The sequence below is a fragment of the Copadichromis virginalis genome, linkage group LG13, assembly GCF_057382275.1.
Source record: "Copadichromis virginalis isolate Kocher_CV1m ecotype Utaka linkage group LG13, C_Virginalis_male_GT1.1, whole genome shotgun sequence".
Classification (NCBI taxonomy): Eukaryota; Metazoa; Chordata; class Actinopteri; order Cichliformes; family Cichlidae; genus Copadichromis; species Copadichromis virginalis.
Window position 1 is genome coordinate 13188019 of NC_140630.1, and position 26473 is coordinate 13214491.

General features: G+C 38.9%; 1 protein-coding gene and 1 long non-coding RNA gene across 2 annotated transcripts in view; one reads left to right on the forward strand and one right to left on the reverse strand.

Moving 5' to 3' along the window:
• Positions 1-19380, forward strand: part of ryr2b (ryanodine receptor 2b (cardiac)) — an 82750-nt gene extending 63370 nt beyond the window's left edge. Inside the window, exons 89-104 of the mRNA XM_085477372.1 lie at positions 80-1356; positions 1526-1587; positions 2060-2201; positions 2353-2439; positions 2680-2892; positions 3047-3177; positions 4516-4558; positions 7355-7491; positions 9365-9425; positions 9769-9915; positions 10129-10263; positions 11192-11348; positions 11476-11540; positions 14669-14769; positions 16743-16794; positions 18844-19380. Of these exons, the coding sequence (XP_085333498.1) occupies positions 80-1356; positions 1526-1587; positions 2060-2201; positions 2353-2439; positions 2680-2892; positions 3047-3177; positions 4516-4558; positions 7355-7491; positions 9365-9425; positions 9769-9915; positions 10129-10263; positions 11192-11348; positions 11476-11540; positions 14669-14769; positions 16743-16794; positions 18844-18939 (2906 nt within the window). The 3' untranslated portion in view covers positions 18940-19380. The remainder of the gene's footprint in view (positions 1-79; positions 1357-1525; positions 1588-2059; positions 2202-2352; positions 2440-2679; positions 2893-3046; positions 3178-4515; positions 4559-7354; positions 7492-9364; positions 9426-9768; positions 9916-10128; positions 10264-11191; positions 11349-11475; positions 11541-14668; positions 14770-16742; positions 16795-18843) is intronic.
• LOC146695319 (uncharacterized) lies at positions 8051-9041 on the reverse strand. Its single transcript, XR_014923566.1, has 2 exons — positions 8313-9041; positions 8051-8227 (listed from the first exon to the last, which is right to left on the reverse strand). It is a non-coding gene; the product is annotated as an uncharacterized LOC146695319 (long non-coding RNA).
• Positions 19381-26473: the final 7093 nt, after the last annotated feature.

Below are 26473 nucleotides of genomic sequence, written 5' to 3' on the forward strand. Positions count from 1 at the left end.
TCTTCTGTTGTTTTGCAGTTTGTGATAGTAATAAGTTACCATTTATCATTAAGTAAGGACATTCCTGTGCCTCATGCAGGTAATGTTGTCAATGGAACTACTGGAAAGCAAATGGTGGATATGTTGGTGGAATCGTCAGGCAACGTGGAAATGATTCTCAAGTTTTTTGACATGTTCCTCAAACTTAAAGACCTCACCTCCTCAGAAGCCTTCAGAGAACATGATCCTGATCGTCAGGGAAGCATATCCAGGAAGGACTTCCAGAAAGCCATGGAAAACTGCAAGCATCTCTCGCAGGCTGAGATCCACTTCTTGCTTTCGTGCATGGAGACTAATGATGGTGAAATTGTGAACTATGAGGCCTTTGTGGATCGCTTCCATGAGCCAGCAAAAGACATTGGCTTCAGCATCACCGTTCTCCTCACCAACTTGTCAGAACACATGCCCAACGATTCAAGACTAAAGACATTCTTGGAACTGGCAGAAAGTGTTTTGACTTACTTTCAGCCCAGTCTAGGACGCATAGAGATCCTCGGCAGTGGGAAGCGCTTCGAACGCGTCTACTTTGAGATCAGCGAATATAGCCGTACACAGTGGGAGAAGCCACAGGTTAAAGAGTCGAAGAGGCAGTTCATTTTTGATGTTGTCAACGAGGGTGCAGAGAGAGAGAAAATGGAAATGTTTGTCAATTTCTGTGAGGACACCATTTTTGAGATGCAGCTTGCAGCTCAGATATCTGGCTCTAACACCGGAGAAAGAAATACTGGGAAACAAGTCGAGGATAAACGACGCCTGGGCAATCAGGGAATGTTTTTCATGATTCATTGGTGGCTATTTCTCTCAACTCTACTTTCTCTGACAAACCTAAAGACACTGATGAAGATGACCCTGAAGGATATCCTCATGTCGGCTGCTCTATTCATCCGATTCATTTGTATGGCTCAGGTACGGTCCATTTATGTTTTATTTCACAGCATCTTATACGTGCTGTATATTGCTTTTGTGAGTGGTGGGCTCATAGAGGGAGCCAAAAGGATTAGGATATCTGACTTGCTTGGCGGTATCCTTGAACCAACTCTTGATGAGGTCACAGAGGTGCCAAGTGGTGTGGATCAGCCGAGGAGGTACTCTGCCAGTTTTTCGTCCCACAGAGAATTGAGGGAGATTGGGCAGATGGGAGCTGTGACCTCCCCCAGAGAGGTGGATGTACTGTCAAGCATTTTTGGCCTCAAACTAAAGAAAGAGGAAGGTCGATACAAACTTGTAGCACAAGACCTCACTGCCAGTCTGGATGACCTGTTCAGCACAAGTTCCAGGACCAGTGCTTCCTCTGATTTTGAGAAGCATCAGATAACGGTATGAAAATTACATTCAGAATGTTTTATTTAATGTTCGTGGCTCAGTACATTTTATTTTTCCCAAGGTTTTTCATCTGTGTGGACTTGTCCTAAGCTTCATTGATTTGTAATACTTTGATACTGTTTGAGCTTCATATTAAACTTTGATTCTTAATGAATTTTACAAGCAGCAAATTAAGGATCACACAACCACAGAGGATAAAAATGAAGACACAAAAATGAACACAGAGTGAGTCTCTTGCATGCTTTCTTATTTGGTTCTCAAAGAGGGATTTTCTTTAACTTCTCAATAACACTTTAAGTGTTACAGTCGCTAAAATGTGTGTTTAAAACCAATAAAAAATATTTTGCTAAATGACAGGCTGCTCCTTCTGGCTGCTCCCTTAACTCTCAAGGGGTTACAACAACAGATGGACCTGCATGTTTTATTTGATTTGATTCCCTGAGGCTGAATTTGTGTGTCCCTCTGGTCTAAAATCTTGGGTCTTATGCAAACATGCTGACCACTACACTGTTGAGCCACTGCCATTCAAATATAAAAACCACTGACTTTTCATGTGGGCTTAAAGCAAAGGTTAAGATCACATTTAACATCAAAAGTTTGAAATCTTCACAGGCAAAATTCTGCTTTCATCATCCCAGATATTGGTCAAAGTAAGGTTGTTTGACTTTCCCTCTGTTTGCGTATGGATTATTTGCAGAGAGAAGTCTGAGAAGAAAATTGGAAATGAGAAAGCAAAGGCAAGGGGGAGAGCCAAGAGATTCTCAAATAAGTTAAAAGAACCACAGAGCCAACAATCTGCCCTTTGGGAGACAATTGGCACTCATAACAAGAGCCTGCTGGTAATATGCACACACAGAGACACACATGGCTGTGAATGTATGAGTACAATGTAGATAAGGATGCATCCTTACACCCACGTCAGTTTTCCTCCACAGTCACATAAATATAAAGGCCACACACCTCAGATTTTTTTCTGTTTCTTTTTTCCAGAACTATTTTGCAAGGAACTTTTATAATCTGCGCTTGCTGGCTCTTTTTATCACCTTTGCAATCAATTTCGTCCTTCTGTTCTACAAGGTGGGAATGTGCTAATGAGACAAGTATTTTGTGCTGTTGTGTGTTTTGTCCATATTTTTTTTGCCCATTATTTGCTACTTCATGCTGTGAAGCCCAGGGAGTCAAACTGGGTAGTCTCGGTCGATGCTTTACTTTAACAACATTGAATTTCTTATATTAAAAAAGATGGTTTTTAATATTTTGTCAAAAAAAGTCAACTTTGTCTTAAGTATTATATATTTGGTCTACTGTCTACCCAAGGTAACACCGTTTCCTACCCTGAAAGAAGAGGAAGGAATGACCACATCTGTTTACGGTGAAGAACTGAACTCTGATGCTGACAACAACAGCGAGGGCATAGTGTATTTTGTACTTGAAGAAAACAGTGGATACATGGAGCCCTCTCTCAATTTCCTGGCTGTAGCACACACAATCATCTCCTTCTGTTGTATTATTGGTTATTACTGCCTCAAGGTATACCAGTTTAAGAACTTCTTTCACTTTATATAACCACTTTTTACCTGTCAAGAGCCATGAAGTAAATTATTAACTTGAATGTTTTGTTAGTGTATTACTGGTGTACTTATTCAAAGAATATAGTGACTATTGTAGTGCATTTGATTGAAAGGTACCATTAGTAATCTTCAAACGTGAGAAGGAAGTGGCACGAAGGCTGGAGTTTGATGGACTCTATGTGACAAAACAGCCTCCTGAGGAAGACATCAAAGGCCAATGGGACCGACTGGCAATTAACACCCCGTATGTTCATGACTTGTGTTTTAATATCATTTTTATTCATAAAGTAATGGAAAAATCAAATAACAGCCTGTTTTGTACTTCAAATCTAAGAAACCTGCTACTGACACCTAGTACTTGCTGGACTTTTCATTAGGTAGGCTTGACTGACTTGGCTTTAAGCCAAATATCAAATCAGCCAATCACATGGCAACAGCCATGAGGACATGATCAATACGACTTGGTGAATTTCAAACTGAGCACCAGAATGAGGGACAAAGGTGATTTAAGTGGCATTGTTTTTGGTGGACTAGTCTGAGTATTTCAGAAAACTGCTAATCTACTGGGATTTTCCAACTGGGGTTTACAGAGAAAAGGGCAAATATCCAGTGAGCGACAGATCTTTGGGTGAAAATGCCATGTTGATGTCTAAGGTCAGGGGAATATGCCCACACTGCTTTGAGCTGATAGGAAGGCAACAATAACTCAAATAACTACTCAGTATCATGTCTGAAAGCACAATATGTCAAACCTTGAAGCAGATGGGCTAGAGTAGCAGACCACACTGGGTGACACTTTTATCAGCTAAAAACAGGAAACTGAGGATACAATAAACAGAGGCTCACCAAATTAGACGATAGGAGATTGGAAATATGTCGGCCGGTGCGATGAGTCTTGATTTCTGCTGCTAGATCTGAATGGTGGGGTCAGAATTTGGTGTAAACAACATAAAAGCATAGCTGCATCCGACCTTGTATCAAGGGTTCTGGTTGCTGATGGTGTAATGCTGTGACTGTAATTTTGCTGGCACCCTTTGGGGCCCTTATTATCAACATTATAATTTCCACACCACAGCCTACCTTAGTGTTGTTGTTGACCATATCTATCCCTTTATGACCACAGTGTGCCCATCTTCTGATGGCTGCTTCCAGCTCGATAATGTACAATGTCACAAAGTTAACATCTCCAGCTGGTGTCTTGAACATGGCAATGAGTTCACTGTACTCAAATGGCCTCCATGGTCACCAAATGCCAATCCAATAGGATACCTCTGGGATATGGTGGAATGAAAGATTTGCATCATGCATGTGCAGCTGACAAATCTGTAGGAACTGCATGACCCTGTGCTGTCAATATAGTCCACAATCTCTAGGGAATGTTTCCAGCACCTGTAAATTAAAGCAGTTCTGAAGGCAGAATAGGGCCTAACATGTTTCTAGCAAGGTGTAACTAATGAGGTGGCTGGTGAGTGTATACATATTGAAGTGGCAGGCTGAAATTTTTCACTCAATGTTGCTTCAGTAAATGTTACAGTTTCTGTTCCTCCCATATGAATGAGTCTCTTACTCTTTATGTTTTCAGATCATTTCCAAGCAATTACTGGGATAAATTTGTGAAGAGAAAGGTAAGGTCTGGTCTAAAAGTGCTTATGCATTTATATAATTATGTGCATATTCCATGTAGTTACATTGCATTAAGAAACATAATGACATTTACCGTTTCATCACAGGTGTCATTATTTCCCTGTAAAATACCAAAATGATTTTCTTGCCTCAATAGACAGTGCAACACCTTCAGCCTTCTCATTGATTATGTCTCTGTAGTTTAAAAAAGGAGATCATTGTCATTGTCTGCTTTAAGAAAGCCCTTTTTGGTCTTTCCCCCCCAATTTAGGAACACTTAATGTGACTCATAGAAATTCAACTTGTAATGCACTGGTAGGAAAGCTACTGGGGGCTTTACTAAGGGTTTGGGATTACCTCCTTTGGGATTAAAATAACTACTTTTGAGATTTACTAAAGAGACACATACACATTACTTTCTTGGCTGGCCTTAGGATTTTCCCTTTCTGAGTGCAGAATTTAGGGAGGACAGTATCTAAATCAATCATCCAAATGTGATTTACTAAGGTTTGCAGGTACTTACCCTGAATGACCAGTGTCCCATATTTTTCTGGTGCTTCTGCTTTTTCTTTTTTTGGTAGCGGAGCAGAACTGAATGTAGAGTGTAAGGAGGAGGAGAAGGATTAGTTGCCTAGTTCAAGAGGCCTGCAAGCCATAGATGTATTATCAGCAGCAAAGTCGAGTTTTATAGCGAGTATTTCATTTTGCTGTGTTTGGTTTTTAGTCACATTTATACACAGAAATATTATTGAAAACCTATCTTTGCTCAAAAGTATCCACACGGATCTCTGCAGCACTACCATCAGATCTCACACATGTTAGACTTGTGTCTAAGTCTTAATGTTGTTAAGGTGTCAATGAATGCAGATCAACATTTTGAATACAGTATTTGTTTTTTGTACAGGCAGATTAGAGTCAGATGGCTTTATTTGATTTGAGTAAATGCCTGTAGCACGCAGGAAAAAAGACCCCACACATTCATGCATGTGCGGCAGTAACAGTAATTTCAATAGAAACAGATGTGTACACTTTATTAATGTACTGTGTTATTTTGGCGCTGCTAATTTGCTCCACTCTTATTGGCACATTCTTGCGATTGCAGCCTCACTTTATGCGGATGACTTATTAAATCTGGCCTTGTGTGCTGCATCAAACTACATTCACTGATCATTTTATCAGGGGAAGCAGTTATTTAAATATTTAAAGTCTTCAGTGTTTGGAACATGCTGCTGTTCCCCTCTCATTTGAAGTGATTTGTTAGGAACAGTGTTAGCAACAACTTTATTTCACTGTATCACTTGTGCTTTACACTTGAATGAGTATAGGTTTGCCATTTTGTTTTGGTGATATGGTTTCATAGACACATCCAGCTAGTATTTATGGTAGTACTCATCAGCTTCTGAAGGGATATTTGGAAGTATTGATTTTATTTCACAGCAGTACTGTATATTGCATTTTCCTGGCAGTGTATATTTGAACAAAAAAAATAGATATGACGGGTTCTCACAGCGACTGCTGTGGCTCTCGGGTTTTGTTAAGTTGTAGTTTAATGTTTGGATTTCTGTTAGGCATTACTGATATTCTAATACTTATTCGCTTGGGTCTTGGTTTCATATTCATGGTTTCAATATCATCCTATTAGGTTAAACTTAGTGGCTTAGTTCTTCTGATTCTTGTTTGACATTCCTGAGTTCTGGTTCTTGTCATGATTTCTGTGCTGTTCTAGTGTTACTGCTGTTTTTGATTTGTGTTTTATTTGGTTTTGAGTTTATCCTTTGAGGGTTGTGTGCTAGTTTTGCTTCCTGTCTGTCTTCCCCTGACTCCCTGATTGTTTTCACTCTTCTCTCGGGAGTAGTCAGTCTTCTGTGTATATACAGCATAGAAATGTGTTCCATTTTGTCCTTGTTGAGTCGTTCTCTGTCTGCTACTCTCAGTGAGCTCCTTGTAATTTTTGTTTACCTATTGAAGTATGCATTTTTGGACTATGTAGTCTGCTACTAAAGCTTGCTTTTTGTTAAATTGTTCTGCACTGCAATGTGGCCCTTGCCTATACACTGCAAGTTTTATGATAGGCACCTGGTTGTAAGGCGTAATTAATAATTTATTAAGTAATTTTTGCACAAACACCTTCATTTAAAGAAGAAAATGTCAGGACTGGAAAGTAGTGTTTTGACTTTGAATTTCATTAAAGCACTTTGACTTTGGTTTTGGCTTTTTGCCACTTCATGGACAGTTGGTCTACATAAAATACACCTGGCACTCCCACATTGCATTTAATACCCTTGATTGCATCATTTTAAGAACTTGCAGTAAAATAGATGGTTAGAAGGTTTGTGATATTGCTTGCCAGACTTCAGAGTGCCTGGGTTTGTAATGGCAAATGGGCTTTATAATAAAGCTTGGCTCTTATTTTAATAGATTCAGTCACATAAAGTTGAAACTCATGTATTTGTCATGAGCCTAAGTCAATATTTTTAAACCAAGATGCAACGCCTGTGCATTCTATCAGGAAGGTAAATGGTAAAGTCTGCATCAACACAAATGTGTTGATTACTTTAAAACCAGTGTTTGTGCCAGTCATTCACACAACTGTCCAAACAAGCAAAACTAAACAAAAACACCCCCAAAACATTTGCAACACAAGTGTCTGACAATCTTTGTTTCGTTACACTTAGACTATGCAGAATTCAGTATTACTCCAAATACCATTTATCATTGTCTTGTGTAATTCATGTGACGATACACTGAAGAACACATTGCTTGCGTCACGATGCAAACATGTCTTCTTCCCTGTTCAGGTGATGGATAAGTACGGTGACTTTTATGGCTGCGAGAAGATAAGTGAACTCCTAGGTCTGGACAAGGCTGCTTTAGACCTTAATTCTGAAACAAAAACAAAGAAGAGGCTCAAGAGAGATGCTGCCTGGAGTGCTCTGTGAGTAGAGTTTGCAATTGTGCATTCTTAAAAAGATTCATGGGTCCAATGTGTCATTTATGTAGCTCTGCGTGTAATTTCAGACAAAATTATGGTGTAGTTTTTCGTTATTTATGACATTGCTATAGAAAGGTTTAATGCATGCAAGAACACAGTCTCATTTTCTATATTGTATATGCATTTTAATAAATACAAATAATTCTTTCCTGACAGGCCTCCATAATATGGATTAGGTAGGCAGCTGTACACAAAGAAGCTTGCAGTGATCGCAATAATGCAGCTACTTATCTGGAGGATAGCTAGTATACAGGCTGTCTGGGAATGACATAGAAAAATTTAAATATGAAATCGATACAGCCCATTTTCTAATGCATTTTACTGTGGAAGTGAATTGGACTACAAAATGGGTCTCTGGTGAAATACATTAACAGTCTGGGTTTATTTACTGTTATGTTTGGCTCTTGTGTGGGCCTTGTTAGTAAAATAACATTTCAGGCTGTCACGGTCTGGCTGGCAGACCGTGGGGATGTGGGGAAAGGAGGACCCAAAACACAGACTCTGCGATGCAAACAGTGCTCTTTATTCACAGTGAAAAACTGTAAACACAATAACTCCCCGTTGCTCCCTTGAACCCCGTGTGCGTGCTTCCCTCCGACGTCTGTGCTCGTGCTCGTGCTCCCCGCTGTTGTGTTTCCGCACACCCCGTGCGTGCTGCCTTTCTGGACCACTCTTCCTCCTGCAGGGAAACCATAGAGGCAGCCGTCAACACTAACCCTCGGCGGGCATATACGAACAACACAGACATATGCTGACACACTAACTTGGTACGATAACTCAATGATCCCGCGCCGGTGGGAGCTCCAACACTCTCCTAAGTAGCTCCCCCGACGAGCCCTGATCACCAACAGGTGTGGCAGGAACTTCAGGTGTGGCCAGTCCTTCGCAGGGCCACACCTATCAGGCCTGCAGGTGGCTGTGCTCCATCCTCCAGCCACACCCGCAGACATACACACGTATACACCCACACCCTGCCTATACATACGAGTGGGACACAGACTAACACAGCATTGTGGAGAAAGCACACATCACCAAATAATAATAATACTAACAACAATAACAACAGTCAAAACTGGTCACGGACCCCCGAGTCCTCCAGAGCCGGGTCCGTGACAGTACCCCCCCTCAAAGGGTCGGCACCCGACGACCCAAAAACACAAACCAAAAACAGCACAACCAACCCAGGGCGGGCGGCGGGAGGTCCAGGACGGAGGGCAGAACCAAAACAAGCAAAAACCCCCAAAGAAAACAACCCCCCCATGGTCACAGTCCCAGAGTCCGACCGCGCATCCCGCAGCGGAGCAACAAAAAGAAAAAATGCCACAAAACAGTCTCAGGCGGCCCATCAACATAACAAAAGAGTTCAGGGGGCCTACCTCGAGTCCAATGGTGGCGACATTGCAGCTCCGGCGGGCAGCCACGGGTCCGGCAACAGCAGAAAAACGGTTCTGGGGGCCTGCCACTGCTCCAGTGGCGGCGGCACTGCTGCCCCTCCGGTGGCACAGGCAAATGATTATTAATAGCCCGTGGCATTTTTAATAATGGTTCTGCGAACATTGTGTGCGTGTGTGTCTGTGTCTGTGTGTATATGTTATGTAACAGGTAAAAAAAGGTCCTAGAACATTATGCTGTACTTGAGGAAGAACATAATATTCTAAGAAAAAGCCCCATAACTGAGACTGTTTTTAAAAATATAAAAACACAGTAGGTCAAGGCTCTGATCTAAATCACTAACATTTTGACCTTGTTTAATTGTTCTTGTTATTGTCTATCAATTATTTTTTTTATTAATTAATCATATCATATTTTTTTTCAGATGCAACTCCATTGACATGAAGTATCAGGTCTGGAAACTAGGTGTAGTTTTCACTGACAATGTAAGTTGGATTGCATCTAATAGTTTATGACTTTTGCTCAGTTTGGTTATAAGCCAAAGAAAAGGTGTTACAGCCTGCAATTTATGTTAACTATTTGGTTAATGTTACCAGGCAGTGGTTGTAAAACGTATCCGATATTTTATGGCCTATTCCTCTTTTGTTAATCTGTCATTCTACCACGCTACGATTTGTTTTGATAAAATTGGGCGTACAGCAGAGGAGGAGATGTTAATATCCTTTTTATTCGACTTATCTAAAATACACATTTGTCTCTTTATCTGTCCTTGTAATCTATATTGGTTGTGTTTCTTATGTTTGGTTGTGCTCGTGTGTGCACTTACAGTCCTTCTTGTACTTGGCATGGTACATGACCATGTCGTTTCTGGGACATTATAACAACTTCTTCTTTGCTGCCCACCTTTTGGATATCGCTATGGGTTTCAAGACACTTCGTACCATCCTCTCCTCTGTCACACATAATGGCAAACAGGTGTGTGTTTGTGCATTTGCATATCTGCGTGGATCTGTCTTTAATTCTCTCTCCATCAGTTTCCATGTGTGTTCATGGGTGCAGCTACAATGCATCCGATGTTTGCTTTCACCTTGTGAGGTTATATTGAGTTGTGTATTAAAGAAGAAGTAGTGTATTAAAGCCCGTCTGCCTCTGTCTGTCATTTTCTAATTATGTATGTGTGCTTGTCAGTTGATCCTTACCGTGGGCCTCTTGGCTGTTGTGGTGTACCTCTACACCGTTGTAGCCTTCAACTTCTTCAGAAAGTTCTACAACAAAAGTGATGACAAGGACATCCAAGACATGAAGTGCAATGACATGCTTACTGTGAGTTTAATGTGCATATTGACACACACTCTCCCTCCACATATATCTGCCTCTTATCACCGTCGCTATCTTTTTGTGCTTATCTTTATAATGCAAACACAGCCACCCACCTCCTTTTCTACCTGCACAGTGAGAGAGGTAGAGGAAGGTTCTGACAGGGATCCCTATTGTTCAAATGAAAACAGCCTCATGTCTTATTCCATCAAGTTTTTTTTTCTATAAAATGATGGACACTTTGAGAGAAAACAGCCCCCGAAGCCTCAGCACAGCCCTTTGTTTGGCCACTCAAAATATTAACACCCCACTGCCTGCTCTATTCTAATATGGACTCCACTGTCACTCACATATGCAGGCGGATGGGAAGTAAAAGCATTTGAATGAAGCCCTGTTAATATAGGAGGTGAGGGATATTACGGTAAACCCTCAGTCTCACTCACCGTGCTGTTGTATCAATCGCTCTACAGTCATTGCCGTACCATTTTAAAGATGAGTACAATGAAAGCGTATGAATCCAAAGCAGAAGACTTGTATGGAAAAATCTTTGATATTTAGATTTTGTTCAAATTCCTTGTGGAAAATATTGTCCTTGGCAGTTAAAGCACAGTGTAGCCCTTGCTAGACAACTTGAATGTTAATCTGTCTTGCCTTATACTCCCCGAAGGGGAATACATGTCTGAGAAGATTGATGAGAAACAAAACTTGCACTATTGTTTAAAAATGTAGAAGTAATGGCAGTTTAATATTTTTTCTCCCCAATAGCAACAAACATGAATAGAGGGATGAAAATGCAGAGAATAAATTCTTTATTGAGCTTCAATATTAACAAGTATTCTTCAATACTTCACACCACTAGCAAAGTTAAAGGGAGGAATAAATTGAGGGAGAAGTGCTCTGATCCTCATACAGAATATTTATTTATTTATTTTAGTGTTACATGTTCCACATGTATGTGGGAGTGCGTGCAGGCGGTGGAATTGGCGATGAGATCGAGGATCCTGCTGGAGATGAGTTTGAGGTGGAACGGATTGTCTTTGATATTACGTTTTTCTTCTTTGTCATTGTCATCCTCCTGGCCATTATCCAGGGTAAGACACACACACGCACACAAACACACACACACGGTGAATTTGTTTTGCAACTTAAAATTAACTGGAAATAAAGAATTTATCATGCATCAACATGTACTGAAAAAGCTCATGATGTTGCTCTTAGGCTTGATAATTGATGCCTTTGGAGAGCTTCGTGACCAACAGGAACAGGTGAAGGAGGATATGGAGGTGAGATTTGACACTTTGTCTCACACATTCACAGTATATTTCTATTGGTGATAGCCCTGTTATTAAAAAAACCCCCACTTGTTATTAATATACGCATTATATTGCAGTAAGCAACCACAATTTCTTTTGTTTGTTTCCATATTTTGAGCAAAATCAATTTCCAACAATACATAATCCAGCATTGTGAGATATAAATGTCCTATAAAAGCTTTATATTGTCCTTTGCACCATGTTTATGTAGCAGCAGCTTCTGTGGCTAAGTTTGATACCAGGGTTTGGTACTATGAAGCGATTTCAACATGCCTAGAGTGTCTTTCTTTTACCTGGATTCACTTACCTTAACACCAGCAATCAGAATAAGTGGTCACACAAAGCTGGTTATTAACTCAGGTTTCCTCTCTTTGTGGCACTGGCAGCATCTCAAAAACATAGATGGATAAGTATTCTGGCAGCAGAGTTCCTGGTTTTTGGAAATGAGGATAAAGCAATAATATGGAAAAAATATCAAGAGGTTAAGCAAATAATACTGACGAAACATGACAGCTTCTGCACACAAAGCAGTGTGTGTGAGAGGAAAAGTGCTGCACAGTTGTTTAGTATTAGAAGTGCTGCATGAATGTGTGTATGCTTTTGGTGCTTTGGACAGGAAGACTGTAAAAGATCTAGTATATTAACAAAGTCTAGCCTATTTGAAGCCAGAAAGGAAAGTGGGGAAAAATGCCAACTGTGTAAGTTGACAGACTTATCAGTTTAATAGCTCTACAATTAGGACAAGTAATCTAGTATTTAATTTTTTTGTTTTACTTTTTGTTCTTTCAGCTGCATCCTTTAATGGTCTCAGAATAATGAATATATATATATATATATCAGAATTCAAATGTAGACTTTAGCATAAGGTTAAAACATACAAATCATGTTTTAAAGCATATAAAACAATATAGTAATATAATATTTATGAAACACAAAGGCTTCAGATGTTGTTGAAAAACTTTAGACCATCCTACTATCTGTGCATAGAAGTCTGAGAGATCAAGGATCCCTCAGGCCTCAAATCAGTTGTTTTCTGAAGACTCGATTGGTCAGTAGGTGGTGAAACAGCATTTCATAGTACAGAAAACTCTGGTTAATCCTGAAGTTACCTGGATAAGATGAAATCCTGTTTCATAGTACAGACTTCAGCTGTAACTTAAGTATGTGGGAGCAAACAAACTGCACACATACACACATACAATTACATAAAGGAAGTACATTCAGTTATGGGGCTTGTTTCACAGGAAACAAATGTACCATTAGCACTAATGAGAGGGTACCATTATCTCTTTCTCTTGAATGATTAGTGACTTGTCAGCACAGAAACTCTAGTCTGACAAAAACAAATTGTTGATTAAAAAATAATAAAGTATTCATAAAATATGCATTTGTTGTTTTCAGTCTTTCAGTCTTGTTTCTCTCATGTTTGAATGCTCATGTGCCCATACATAGAAGCTAGAAGGAGTAGAAAAACAAATGGAAATGCACTGTTTGTTATTTAAAGAATAGTTATTTGTTAGGGTTATTTTGCTGAACCCAGTGAACCAGGGAGCCAGGCTAAAACCCTCACTGGTATATCTATAAGGCTTTAACAAACCATGAGAATCAGAACCTAAAAAAAGACATAAAGTTAGAAAGACAGTCTGACACTAGAAGGAAGCAAAAAAGCCCAAAGGTGCAGGAGAGGCAGCCAAGTAATCGAAAACTAGACCTTTGATTACCAGACTGAGGAAACAGGGTAGTACACTTAGTCTGACAAAACTGGTGAGCTACTGTCTGAAAAGAGTGTACTCATATAGTTGTTATTGTCATTAACATTTAAGTCAGCATCTGCCATTCCACATTCACAGAGAAAACAATAACAACATAAAATATAGTAAAGAGCTGTGGTTCAGCTGACTGCAAAACATTCAGAAGAAATTCAAGCAAAAATAAAATATTTTACAGATTGCTGAAGGCTGAATAGAGCAGATGCAAGCTGGGGCTGTGAAACTGTTAAAAATAGCGATACATTGTGTTAATTCGGTATAGGCTTGTGACAGTTTTTCCGACATCTTCGTCTAATGTGTTCTTGCTTTCTACTGTATATGTTATATTTGTCATTGTGTCACAAAATAAAAAACAGTGTCACAGATTTTACACCTGCTTTTCCAGATGTTGTATTATAGGGGTATTAAGCTCTGCTGCTCTCAGCAATGATAAATCAGGTTGAGCTCCATTCCACCATTATTTGCCATAAATAGAAATGACCTAAAATGCATTAAACTCAAAACACACATTTCGTTATTGCTTCTTTTCAATCACTGTCACAGCACAAACAGGTTCTTTGGTTTTCCCAAAGCATCTTTCTTTTTTTTTTAAACACTTTGTCTTTGTGACATTCAAACCCCCAAACAAGCCAAAAATTGGTATGTGTCGATGATTGGGTCCCCTGACACAAATGAAACAATATAGTGTACGCATTTAAGTAACGAGAGGACTGCTATTATATATCAAGAAAGCCACTGGCTTAGCAGATGGCAGAACACAGAAGACCTTACTCATCAGGCCAGGACTCTGCTGTCTGTTTACACCTAAAGACTGGTGACCGCTTTTTCAGTTACAAGGATGTACACATCCTGGACAGGGAGGAACGCATGGTTTGAGTGGGGAGTCAAGGAGGGCATTTATGTGAAAACCCTAAGACTACATCTTCTAATGCTGTGATTGCGACCATTTCCCAACTCTTTGTGTGTTCAGCTGCTCATGGCTCATTTGAGTTTTAATCATTATACAACTGTCCTCTTTACAAGGCTGGGAAAGCTACGGTCAGATGATCAGAATCAACTTTCAGTATCCCCGAAGTGTTGCACAGTGGCTTGCAAAAGGAATATTAGGTTTCTCTTCTTACTTGTATTTTCCTTATGTGGGTGTCCTCTCAGTGCATTTGTTTAAGAAAAAAAAGGTGTCAGATTGTTGTGCTAGCAGGCTAAATACCACATTTGAATCACAGAGCACTAAAACAACGGGCTTCTGGTCTTTCTAATTTAGTCTGGGGAACATCATGTTTGTCCAAATCTGTTTCATGAACCATTGCATTTTACTTTCTCTTCCTGCAGACCAAATGTTTTATATGTGGAATGGGAAGTGAATACTTTGATACGGTTCCTCATGGCTTTGAGACTCACACGCTTCAGGAGCACAACCTGGCCAACTATCTGTGAGTTCATCAAAGCGCTGGTTTTATGCCTGGGTTTGATATCAACTCGACCTAATTTTAGAAATATTAAAACTAAGTTCTTACGCATTGGTCATGTTTACATTTGTAAGTTTTATGCATGCTTTGTCACCACTGAACAGTTATAAAATGCAAACATTATAAATCTAATTAACACACTTGGCTGTGTATCTGTATGTCTCCATAAATCATTGCTATAAGTTCATCTCCTTTCTCAAGTTTAGCTCTCAGTATAAAACTTTGTTTACCACAGCTTGCAATTCAGATTCAAACCATTGTCTTTAAGTTCTATTTTTCACTTATACTCAATGGCCACTTTGTTAGGTATACCTGTTCAACTGCTTGTTAATGCAAATAACTAATCAGCCAATGACATTCCAGCAACTCAGTGAATTTGGGCACGCAGACATGGTCGCAATGACTTGCTGAAGGTAAAACTGAGCATCGCAATGGAGAAAAAAGATGATTTTCAGTAAATTATTTTCTGGTTCTGCCGTTAGAGCCAGACAGGCTGGCCTGGGTTTTCCACACAACCACACAGATGGCATGATCAGAATTTGGCATTAACAGCATTAGATACGTATACATCCTACCTCATAACAATGTATCAGGCTGGTGATGGTGGTGTTGTAATGGTATGAGCAATATTTTCTTAGTATCATCTGAACATAATTTAAACATCCCAGCCTATTTGAGTTTTGTTGACCACAGCCATCCCTTTATAACCACAGTGTACATTTTCTGATGGCTGATTAGAGCAAGTTCATGCACCATGTCACACATTTCAAATAATCTCAGACAGGTTTCCTCACTGTAGCTCCACAGTCCCCATATCTCCATTAGAGTACCAATGAGATGTGGTGGAAGAGGAGATTTGAATTACTAATGTACAGCTGAAAAATCTGCAGCAACAGATTAGACCAACATTTCTGAGGATTGTTTCCAGCACCTTGTTAAACCCATGCCATGAAAAAGGCAAAAAGGATTCAACCTGGTGCTAGCAAAATATATGTAATAAAGTGGTCTGTGAGTGTCTCTGTGCTTTGTTAATCATTTTATTGTGATATGTGTAATGACAGTCCAGTAAGAATCAAAACACCTCCTAACCTAAAAATACATGCATTTGACCAAACTCTGTATCCACCAAGAACACAGTTTATCTGTATATTATAAGACACCTATGTAAAGCTGTATGTATTACATTAAGAAAGCCATAGTCATTTACATACACAGACTGCTAATTGAAATGCTCAAGAGTACCACAATAAGTACAATAGGATGAAACGCTAATAAAAATAAGAAAATGTGTGTAATAGAAGGTATTAAAGGCAGAAAACAATAACCCCACTCAAGCTTATTAAGTTGTCATGGTTACAAAATGATTATCATTTTGTCTTTTTCACTGCTTTTCAGCATAACATGAAGGAACCTTTTCTGCTAGAAGTAAAAATGGTTACTTTGAAGGTGTCATTGCATTGTACATTGTTGCCATGTCAATAATTGCCTGTGGCAAGCGCTTTTGAGACTGATTAGTATGGATCTAGCAGGATGTGTTTGCATCCCTTGATTGATGGACTCTTCTTTGCTCATGAATATGTATGTACAGTCGTGCCTCATTTGACATTTTTGGCTCACCTGATAAAGGTCTATAGGCTGTAGCATCATTACTCATAATTTAATAAACCAAAGGATCATTAGATTTCATTATTTCTTGCTTGTCAATCATCAAATAATTGCAAGTATTAAAGGTAATTTTAACCTGATTGTCAGGTTGACATTGCTGGTTATATTTCTGCATTTGAAATCCAATTTACATTCGTAATCATCATAATCCTTCTACTTGACTACTACATGAACAGCTTGTTAATTTAAGTTTTCACAGAACCAAATGAAATCATTGGTGGTTTGAAAGATTTGAAACTTGTTGCATAACTCCCCCTTCTGTGTCTTTGCAGATTTTTTCTGATGTACCTTATTAACAAGGATGAGACGGAACACACGGGGCAGGTATAATTGTCGTCTTTTTATAGCATGATCAAACCAAAGAACTAGATGTGCACTTTTAAATTTCCTAAACAATTACACTATTTTGACAAGATCAAATCCCAAAGTATAGCTTTCCAAAAATACTCCCTTCGTGTCTCAGTGACCTGTTATTTCACACATTTACCATGATAATGACAGAGCTGTGGTGTAACCTTTTCAACTAGGACAAGAATATGCATTCACACTGTCTCTCAAAAGCCTTATCACTCCTGGCACGCATATTTTATAACAATATACATGCTAGATATTGCCATTATGAATACATCTCCACTTAAGCACAAAACATTGTGCAATTAGTGGCATGTTTTAAAAAGGTAAATCTTTACAGTTTCATGGCACAATTGCTCACAGTCAAAGAAAACTACATTGATTTAATCCACCTGAAACATTTTGAACTTGGGGCATTTCAAATCAAATGGGTTCTGGGACTTATTCCTAGATATACTGGGTATATTCTTTCAGCATATTGTTCTTCTCAGATATTGCTTGAAAGAGGAGCTGCTTGGTGGAAAAATATTTCTTTCTCGTAGGCTATGTCCTCTAAGAGCTGTCACTATTGATTAGAAATCCTGGCACATGCGCAGTCTTGAAGATTTTCTTTTACACCCTTGTTTTCCACACCGACCCCTTTAGCACTGTCTCTACCATGCACATGACTTTCAGCCTTGCTCTGATTTTCTTCATCTACTTGTCTGCTAAAGAATGCAAGTGGAAACTTCTTGCTCCCAATGGCCATTACAGTCACCTAGTCAAAAAAAGTGAAAGGTTTTAGACTTGTCTGCGCACATAACAAAATAAACACTCCAGGATGCCAGTAGTCTTGCATCCTAATGTGCGCTAGATTTTACCATAAAAGACGAACTTTCTTCTTGTTACCTATTCAGCCATTTTCCTGAGTGTGCACATGAACTTAGCCACCATGAAATCAAAGCTTTCCCCAGCCAGGGTGAAAGTACTTAAAATGGAGAAACTAGTAGTCATCCTGGTGGCCCCAGAATGTGAAAACATGGTTCTTAATCATGATGCAGCTGCTGGTAGAGGAGCTGTGGCAGCTTTGGCATAAAGATGAAGTGTTGCAGCTGGACCATACAATCCTCCATTCCCCAGTGATAACCAAGGGTTATGCATGGCCCCTGAACGGGAATGCCTGGTCCCCCAATCCCCTTGTGGTATGTACTATTTAAGGAGCAGAAGCTCCTACAGCCTGTTGTACAGTTGAACAGGCTACATTTCAGTCCCAGTACATGGAAAACTCCCTAATAACCTTACCTCATGCCCTCTCTCTCATTGAGTCACAAAGGCTTCAAAGAGAGGGTTTTTTTTCCACATCCTTTGTTTTAGGGCTTTTAGATATGAGTCATGTGACTCAAACCTGTCACGTTTCCATGGATTACTGACATGCACATGATTGAGGCAGTAAGTGAGGAAATGAATCTTTATTTGACAGCAATCTATAGGCTTATCTGATAAGTTAACAAAGTGTTTATGTTTTCTTTTTTAGTTTAATCAATTCAATTACATAATATGTCTTCAGGACCATCTATATCCATCTAGTCATTAAAAACCCAGGTGTTAAATGATCTAGTAAAACTCCCATTGGAGCTGATAGCTGAAATGTCTCTTAAGGTAATTTCTCTTAAGATAGCACTCCTCCTCCCCTGACTTCTGCACACAAAAAAAATGTGTTCCTCAATTTCACCATCTTGCACTACTAACAAGGAAGATGAGAGCGTGCCTACTTTACATCCATGGGCACAAAGGCAGAAGAAAATGTCGAGGAATTCCCCCAAGTAAGGTGATAAACCCAACAGTGACAGCTCTTACTGTACATGGCTGTCTGTACTCATAGATGGAGCATGTATCTATTTCTCTGGCATGGTACAAGCAAACATAAAAGAAATGGAGCCTGCTAACTTCATTTTATTTTTCTAATTAGCTCACTGTCAAAGAATGTGTTCATGATGAAATTAATGACTTTTTGATAAATTGCTACTCTGTTGACCTTGCCAGGAATCTTATGTGTGGAAAATGTACCAGGAGCGTTGCTGGGAATTCTTTCCTGTGGGAGACTGTTTCCGTAAGCAATATGAGGATCAACTGGTATGAAATAACCTGAGAGGTCTAAAGCCTCCCTAGTGTCACAAGACAAAATCTGTCTCGATTTATGCCTTTGGAGTTGCTAATTTGCCTTCAGTTCTCTGTGTGTTTCTATAGTATTAATTTTAGATTTTGGCATTTTCTTTCTCTCACAATCAAGTATTTCATTTATTTTACAAAATTAATTGGAACCAAAAGATTGAGAACCACTTGTTTATGTTCTCATACAACATTAGTGTGTGATGCATGTATTAGCAGTCCTGTGGGAGGAAGCTATTCATTTGAGTGGTTTGTTAAGACTGCAGCAGCATCTGTAGTAATGAGGCTTTTTCTGTTTCATAAATCATTATCTGTCACAGTCAAAGCTGGCAATCGAAATTCAGTTTGAGGCATTTTTTTTCTTGCTGGATGTGTGTCATGTTTTCTAAATAAATTGATTTGTTTTTCTAATCAGAGCCTCCCATTCCTTCCTCCTGTGACATCCATATAAACACTCTCCCTCTGGCATTTGCTCTTTTTACTCTCCTCTGTTTCTTGTGGCTCTCTTGTCTTGTCTGTTGTGCTCATCTCTCCAGGATCCTTACCCTTCGCTCTTTGCTGTTCCCCCCTCCCGCGTTCCTTCTGTTCCCCTGCAATTCCTTGTATCGAGCTCTTTCCCACCATCATTGTCAGCTGTGGTGTAGCACGCTAGCAGATCTCTCGCCATTCAGGTCAAAACAATATTTCTGATACCCGTCTCTGATGGCCGAAAAGTCCTGAGGGAGTTCGTGGGTATAACTCAATGACTAAAAGAGTGTGCTGAGTTTTGTTAAACTGTTAAATCATGCTGAGGTTAACAACAGGATGACAGGAGTTGGAGTGCCACCTACAGATATTGTCCTCATTATGCAAAGGTCACACTGAGTCGAACAGATGTACTGCTGCTATGGATTCTGGCTGTTTTTGAGTCATGACCATGGCACAGTATTGTTCAAATATTGTGAAAAAGGTGGGAAACTTGTGCTGTTTGTGTCAAAAAATAGTAGCAAGTACTCAATATTTATTTATTTATAATTTAATTCATTAATTAATTTTAATTTGTTAAAAAAAACAACAGTTGCAAATGGTTTCTTTTCTAAACACATATACATTTTTCTGTCTCGAAGCACTTTTAACCTAACATTTACACACTCAGGCCCCAATGCGTTGAGGACAACTTAAGGTTCAGTAGCTTGCTCAATGATACTTCAACATGTAACTTGGAAGAGCCAGGGATTAAAGCAAAGGGATAAATGTGAGAGGAAAAAGGAAAGTTCAACATGCAACAACTGTGACAGAATTTCCATGTAACTGTAGATGTATATAAATGACTCAAGTGTGAGTTGTAGTCTGGCCATTCTTAGTTTTATGGGTCCTTTTCACAGCACAACCTTTACGTGCACAACGCAAATATCCCAGTGCTCGCCAATTCTGTGTCATGCTATATTTTCATGCTTTTTTTTTATAGCCATGGTTACTGCTGACCATGCAGTTGTAATATTCTGGATATGATTGACTTCTCAATAAATTGCAAATGTCATTGGTTTGTACAGAGCACCCAACCGATGGTACCAGAACTTGTCACTTTCTTTCTGTACCTCACAAATTACAGTAATCAGTGAATTGTGATGGATTGGGAGCTGCTATGTCTGTTATTGTTCTGATGATTACTTTGTAACAGATTCTATGGACTGCCATTCAACATCAAACCACGACTGGCTGTGACTGGCGATATAACATTGATATATTAAACAATGCTTACTGCTTACAAGAGTCTGTTTAAACCTGTAATTTGGTGCATCTCGATGGCGTGTTGTAATGTTTGACAAATATATGATAGAAGCAGAAGATCTGATTTTGAAGAAGAGTGAACTGTACAGGGTAAGAATTCTAATCTTGAATTTTTCAAGCAGCTGATAACGTGTTGGTATTTTAAACATAAAGAAAACGTTCTCGATTGCCAGCCCTGGAAAAAGGAAGCCCTAACACATCTGAATGTGACATGTTCATTAGCCAGGATTTCCAAAAGAAGAAACCTGTTTGAATCCATGTTTGATTCAGACACATCCATGGTGTAAATGCTCATGGCATTGGCTAAGTCATCCCCGTCAAGATATGTCTTCTAGCAGCACATGCAAACACCACACTGACATTTCAACAAGGTGAGGGGGGTCTTTAAGATCGTGTCACTTCTACACTACAGGAAGACTGTACTTATTTAATCTGTTGCCACATTAGCCAAAGACCAGAGGTCGAGGAATGTGGAAAAAACCACTAATCAAAAGCTTATTTAATTTGGAAAGATACCGTCTTCTAGTGAGTATAAAAATCAATCATGCCGTCTAAACACCAAACCCACAGACATCCAACTCCTCTTTCACGCCACAGATTTGCAGGAGACATGAGGTCCAATTTCATAAGAAACCTTCCAACAGTTGATTTACTAGTACACCGTGTACTTGAAGGAGGGAGTCTGATTCCATCAAAACAACGCAAATTAAACATACTGTTTATTGTATAATTGCCACATATGCCTGATTAAAAGATATTGTGGATAAGATTGATGTTTTTTTTGGAGCTGCCAAGCTTCCCCTTCTAGTCTTTAATCTTTCCATCCTGTGGTTGAGTAATGCCAGGTCTTTCAGGTCTGGATGCAGTTTAGGTTATGGAGCATCATTTAGAGTCTACATTGAATGAACAGTAGTATACTAATCCTGTGGCATGACATGACAAAACTCAGGTACTTAACTGAGAATGAACTTGAAACTAACTTGATAAAGTTGGGTTACCCATGCAGATACAAAACTGAATTATCATTTTTGTATGAAAATGGTAATACATGGTAATAACCAGATGAACACTAGCTGAATGTCATGTCGTGAAAAAATCCAGCAAAGACCTGACATAGAGATGCATCTGACCCTTCAGTTGATCAGAAATGGTCTCAGTGGAAGGGTGGCTGTTGAGATGCCTTTCTATAGGACGGGTAATGGGGACAAAAGACTAAGGTATGTCAAATTGTACAAGAACTAGACTGAAAATTAGATGCAATAGGTTTTATGCAGTGGTGAATCTAAATTTGAAATTTCTAGTTCAGATTGTTGTCAGAATTTCTGGATGAGGCAACCAATATCCAAAGACGAGCTGTGGATTTCCTTCAATTATTCCTGTAGACTACTTAAATAAATTACAGGAAAGCTTGCCTAAGTATGCTCAGGCTGTGTTAAACGGTGGATACCAAATATTGTCTTTTGAGCTGTTTTTGCCTCATATAATGTTTTTGCATTTTAATTGGCTCCATAAGTATTTGGACAGGGACAACTTTTTTCCCCTCATATTGGTTCTGTACATTACCACAATGAATTTTAAATGAAAAAACAAACAAACCAAACAACCTTACAAATGCAAGCAATATCCAATTTAAATATTGTTACCCCCAAATGAAAGGTGATGGTCTACACATTACTTCCATATCCATTCTATAACTATAATTGGAATATATTTCAGTAAACGGTAAAGAAAAAACTTTTGTCAGTGTCCAAATATATATGGACTTAACTGTATGTTTGCACATGCCGCTGCACCTATTTCCCATTTTACTAGCAAGATATAAAGGAAATGAGGGGTAGCTTGAGACTTTTGCAAAGCATTGAATACCAGACAGTTACACACACTTTTTGAGATTCATGTCATGCACCAGGGAAAGACATTTCCTTTCCACAATAGTTTTTTTTTTTTTAATTTGAAAGTGCAAACTGAAACTTTTTGGTAACTTCATGAATTTCTGTCAGACCAAAATGTGCCGGCAGTAAAAGAGTTGTTACTTTTTTTTATTCAGAACATAACAGAGTTGAAGCAGCTTCTACCTGCAGAGGGGACAACTTGCTCAGTTATGTCTTTTCCTGCTAATATTACATTTGCATTTTTTTTAACATGTTGCTTGTAACTGTTTACATATGCTTGAGTATATACAGTAAGCTGAGCCTTAAGTGCATGAATTGTCTTCCTATGTTCAATCAACCTTTTGTTACATCTACATTTTTGCTGCATAATAAAAATTGAAAGCAGCTGTCGCTGGTGTCATACAGCACATAACAAAGCCAATGGGTCTGTCAGTGACATAGAAATAATATTAATATTAATCTGACCTCATGACATTTTTAGGAAGAATTTAGGGCATGAAATCAATGGTATGGATCTATTATTCATAGCCTTCAGGTTTGCATAATTCAAACACATTCTGGTTCAGTATGTACAGCCAACAGTAAGGAGTCTCCTGACCAGATGGTTTAAGATTGGCATGCAACAAAAATGTATTCATAAAACATTGTAAAATGATATGATATGAATCTGAGGTACGAGGCTGGATTATTCTGAATGTTGCCTCAGATACTGGTTTGGGATGTGGTGCCTCTGCACCCAGATATATCATGGAGATGTAATCTGAGAGTTATAAATCAATAAAAGATGACAAGAGAAAAGAAAGTGGGGGAGAGAATGGAGCTGTGAATTTACTCATACCTGAGGCCAAGAACCCTGAATTAAATATGAGATGCGACTCTTTTTTTGTGTGTGTGTTACTGCCTCTGATTTCATTTTTGGAGCTCTTATCTGCAACTGTTTCACACACAGCAATGTGTGTTGCAATTCTCTTTTTTATCGTAATACACGGCAGTCCTCTTATTTTTATTTTTTTTACATGTTTATTTAGAGTCCTAAAACTCTAAATACGTTTATGTGGAGTTTTAGGACCAAATCTGTTGTATTTGTTTAAATTGCATATTTTTGAGGTACAAACAGCCAGTTTCATCCTCTCAAATAAATCTTATGCGACGACTGTTCGATGTTTATCTGAGAGCTTTTTAGATAAACATAAGCTATTATATATTTTTTTATGCTGACATCACTAGACACTCTTCCATAGTGGCTTTCTTTGTTCAGTCCCTTTTTAGTTTGGAAATCACTTGATGCCTGGCTGCTGCTGTGCTGTGGATGAGGGCTTCTTAGGGAGAAGCAAGGGTTGAGTTTGGGCCATGCATAAACAATAATGGTAGTTTTTTTTCGTTTTTCTTTTAGGGATAGAGACTTTAGATAAGCACAGCTCTTATAGACTAACCCGGTATTATCGGATATTTTCTTCTTTACAATTTTTCCCCATGCCAGTGCTGTCACACCAATTTGTGTCTCGTTATCACTAATATCTGCTATTCACAGAATCTTGACTCTATGAAATAACTTCAAATAAATATTTACAGCTATTTGAAGTCATCAAGACAACCTCTGATCTGAAAAGTGCTGCACCAGAACTCAGCCTAATGGCACATGTTGACTCACTCAGGTTTTTGTTAATTAAACCACCAGGTTGTGTAACTGTAGCCAAACAAACTTGTGCATATCCAAAAACGATCCAATGATATCTTTCAGATAAAATGGGGATTTTGAAACAACTTGTCTTTGTTAAAAAACACACACAGATGTTGCATTTGGATAGCTCTGTAAACTTGATTGTTATGAGGGAAGCCAACAATAGTGAGGATCTTACAAAACCTAACTTTGTCTGAAGTGGCGTTTCTGGCACATGTAATTGAATGCAGCCTCATAAATGCCTTAAGTAAAACCACTAAGCTACAGTACCAGTGGCTGCATTAAATTCAATTCTGATGGTGGCAGATTAAGTACCTGCTACAACAATTTTGTGCATCAGGAAAATTATTTGCCCTTCTGGTCATATGCAACTCCATTAGTGCGTTTTCAGGCTTTGGAGCATTATTAAAGTGCCATTTACTCACAGAATTAGTTCTTAAATTGACCAGAAAAATAACCTACAGCAGCATAATACACTACAAAGCATGCACCTCCCTTTTTGGACTTTTTTCTTTCTTTCCAGATTTCCATCCTTAAATATACTTCTTAAGGTAAAGATTAAAAAAATGTAGACCTTGCAAGGTTGTGAAACCAGAAATAACGAAGGAAATGAGATGATTGAAGATTATGTTCTCAGATGTCTGTGCCTTTGAAAATTTTAAGGATGATCTGCTATGCATTTTCTCAACAGAGACATTTGACCTGCTGTATATGCAGGTATATATTCAAGTTGCCCTAATTGGCAGTTTATTAAAATCACTGTAATGAATGCATTAAAGCTACATAAGGTATAAATTAAACACTAGGATATTGCATGAAAATAACATGATTTGAAAGGAAATCTTTTTGTCTCTGCTCATTTTTAGTCCAGTGCATAGATTTATTGCCACGCTTCACTCCATTAGTTTTGATTTAAATTTAAGGAGGACTCATTTTTATCCCAGCATCTGTTTGGAGCGAGGCAGGGAACCGTCTCGGACAGGTCGCATCCATCAGAGCTAATACAAAGAGAATGGAAATTTATACTCCTGGACGCTTTGGAGACTTCAGTAAAACTGCTTTGCACATGTTTGGAGTGTGGACTAACACCAAAAGCGCTTAAGGAAAATTCAGGTAAACGTGTAGATGGCACTGACTGCACTTCACTGATAAAATGAAAAATGAGTAGATATTTTAGTTTAGTTGGGATATCTGTCTTGGATTACAGCTGCGGTGCCTTAGGCTGTGTGTGGTTTATCACATGAAGTGCTCCAGACCAGATTGTCAGTTTTGAAATGCATTGTCTCCTGACAGAAAGACAGATCCCTGCCTTCTCATTACAACTCTAATTTTCGTATTAGCTGTCCTCCAGTAAACAAGCATTGCCACTGACAAGAGGCGGGCCTTCCAAATTACCATTTAGATTGGACAACTTCATGCCAAGAAAAAGCCAATTACTGAAAACAGTTTAGTAAGGCAAAGGGACAGAAAAGGGCTGGTGATGAGTGTATTTCATGGCGCATGAGGTTTGCGTCACTCCCCTCTGAATCCCGTATCACACCAACATCTTATTTCATTCCAGCGACTTTACTTTAAAATGTGCACGCAGCGTAGATTTTTTGTCTCTGCAGTGCCGTTCGCACAGTGATCTGAGCCACTGAAATTTGAAAAGAGACAGGTGCTGCCTTTAATAATTGAAACTGGCAAATTGGCTCACTCAAAGGTAAGCTCAGGCGGTTGGGGAAATGGCCCATTTTCCAGCCAAGTGGAATTATGTGCATTTTGAAAACTGAACTTTGAGGAGCACTTGTGTATTGGTAGGACTTACAAGGAAATTTAGATCACTTATAAATAGGAAGACTAACCTGAAGCCAATTATTAACGATTCACTTTCTAAAGACTTTAATGGAGAGTCTCAAGGCTGGCTTGGTTTGAAAGAAAGAGTTATTAAAACTGTTTTTGTGTTCACAGCTGTCTGGACATCTGCCTGCTCAGCTGTTTTGTTAGCTTATATGCAAGTGTGTAGTGTGGGAGTGTGTCTTCCCTAATGAAAACACACTCACATGGACTCGCATCTCAATTTTTGCCTAGGAAAAAAAAGCCTAGGAAACTGTTCGTTTTAATTAGTTATTTGTAATAATGACTATAATTGCTCTGACTATATTACAAATAAGTTTCTCCC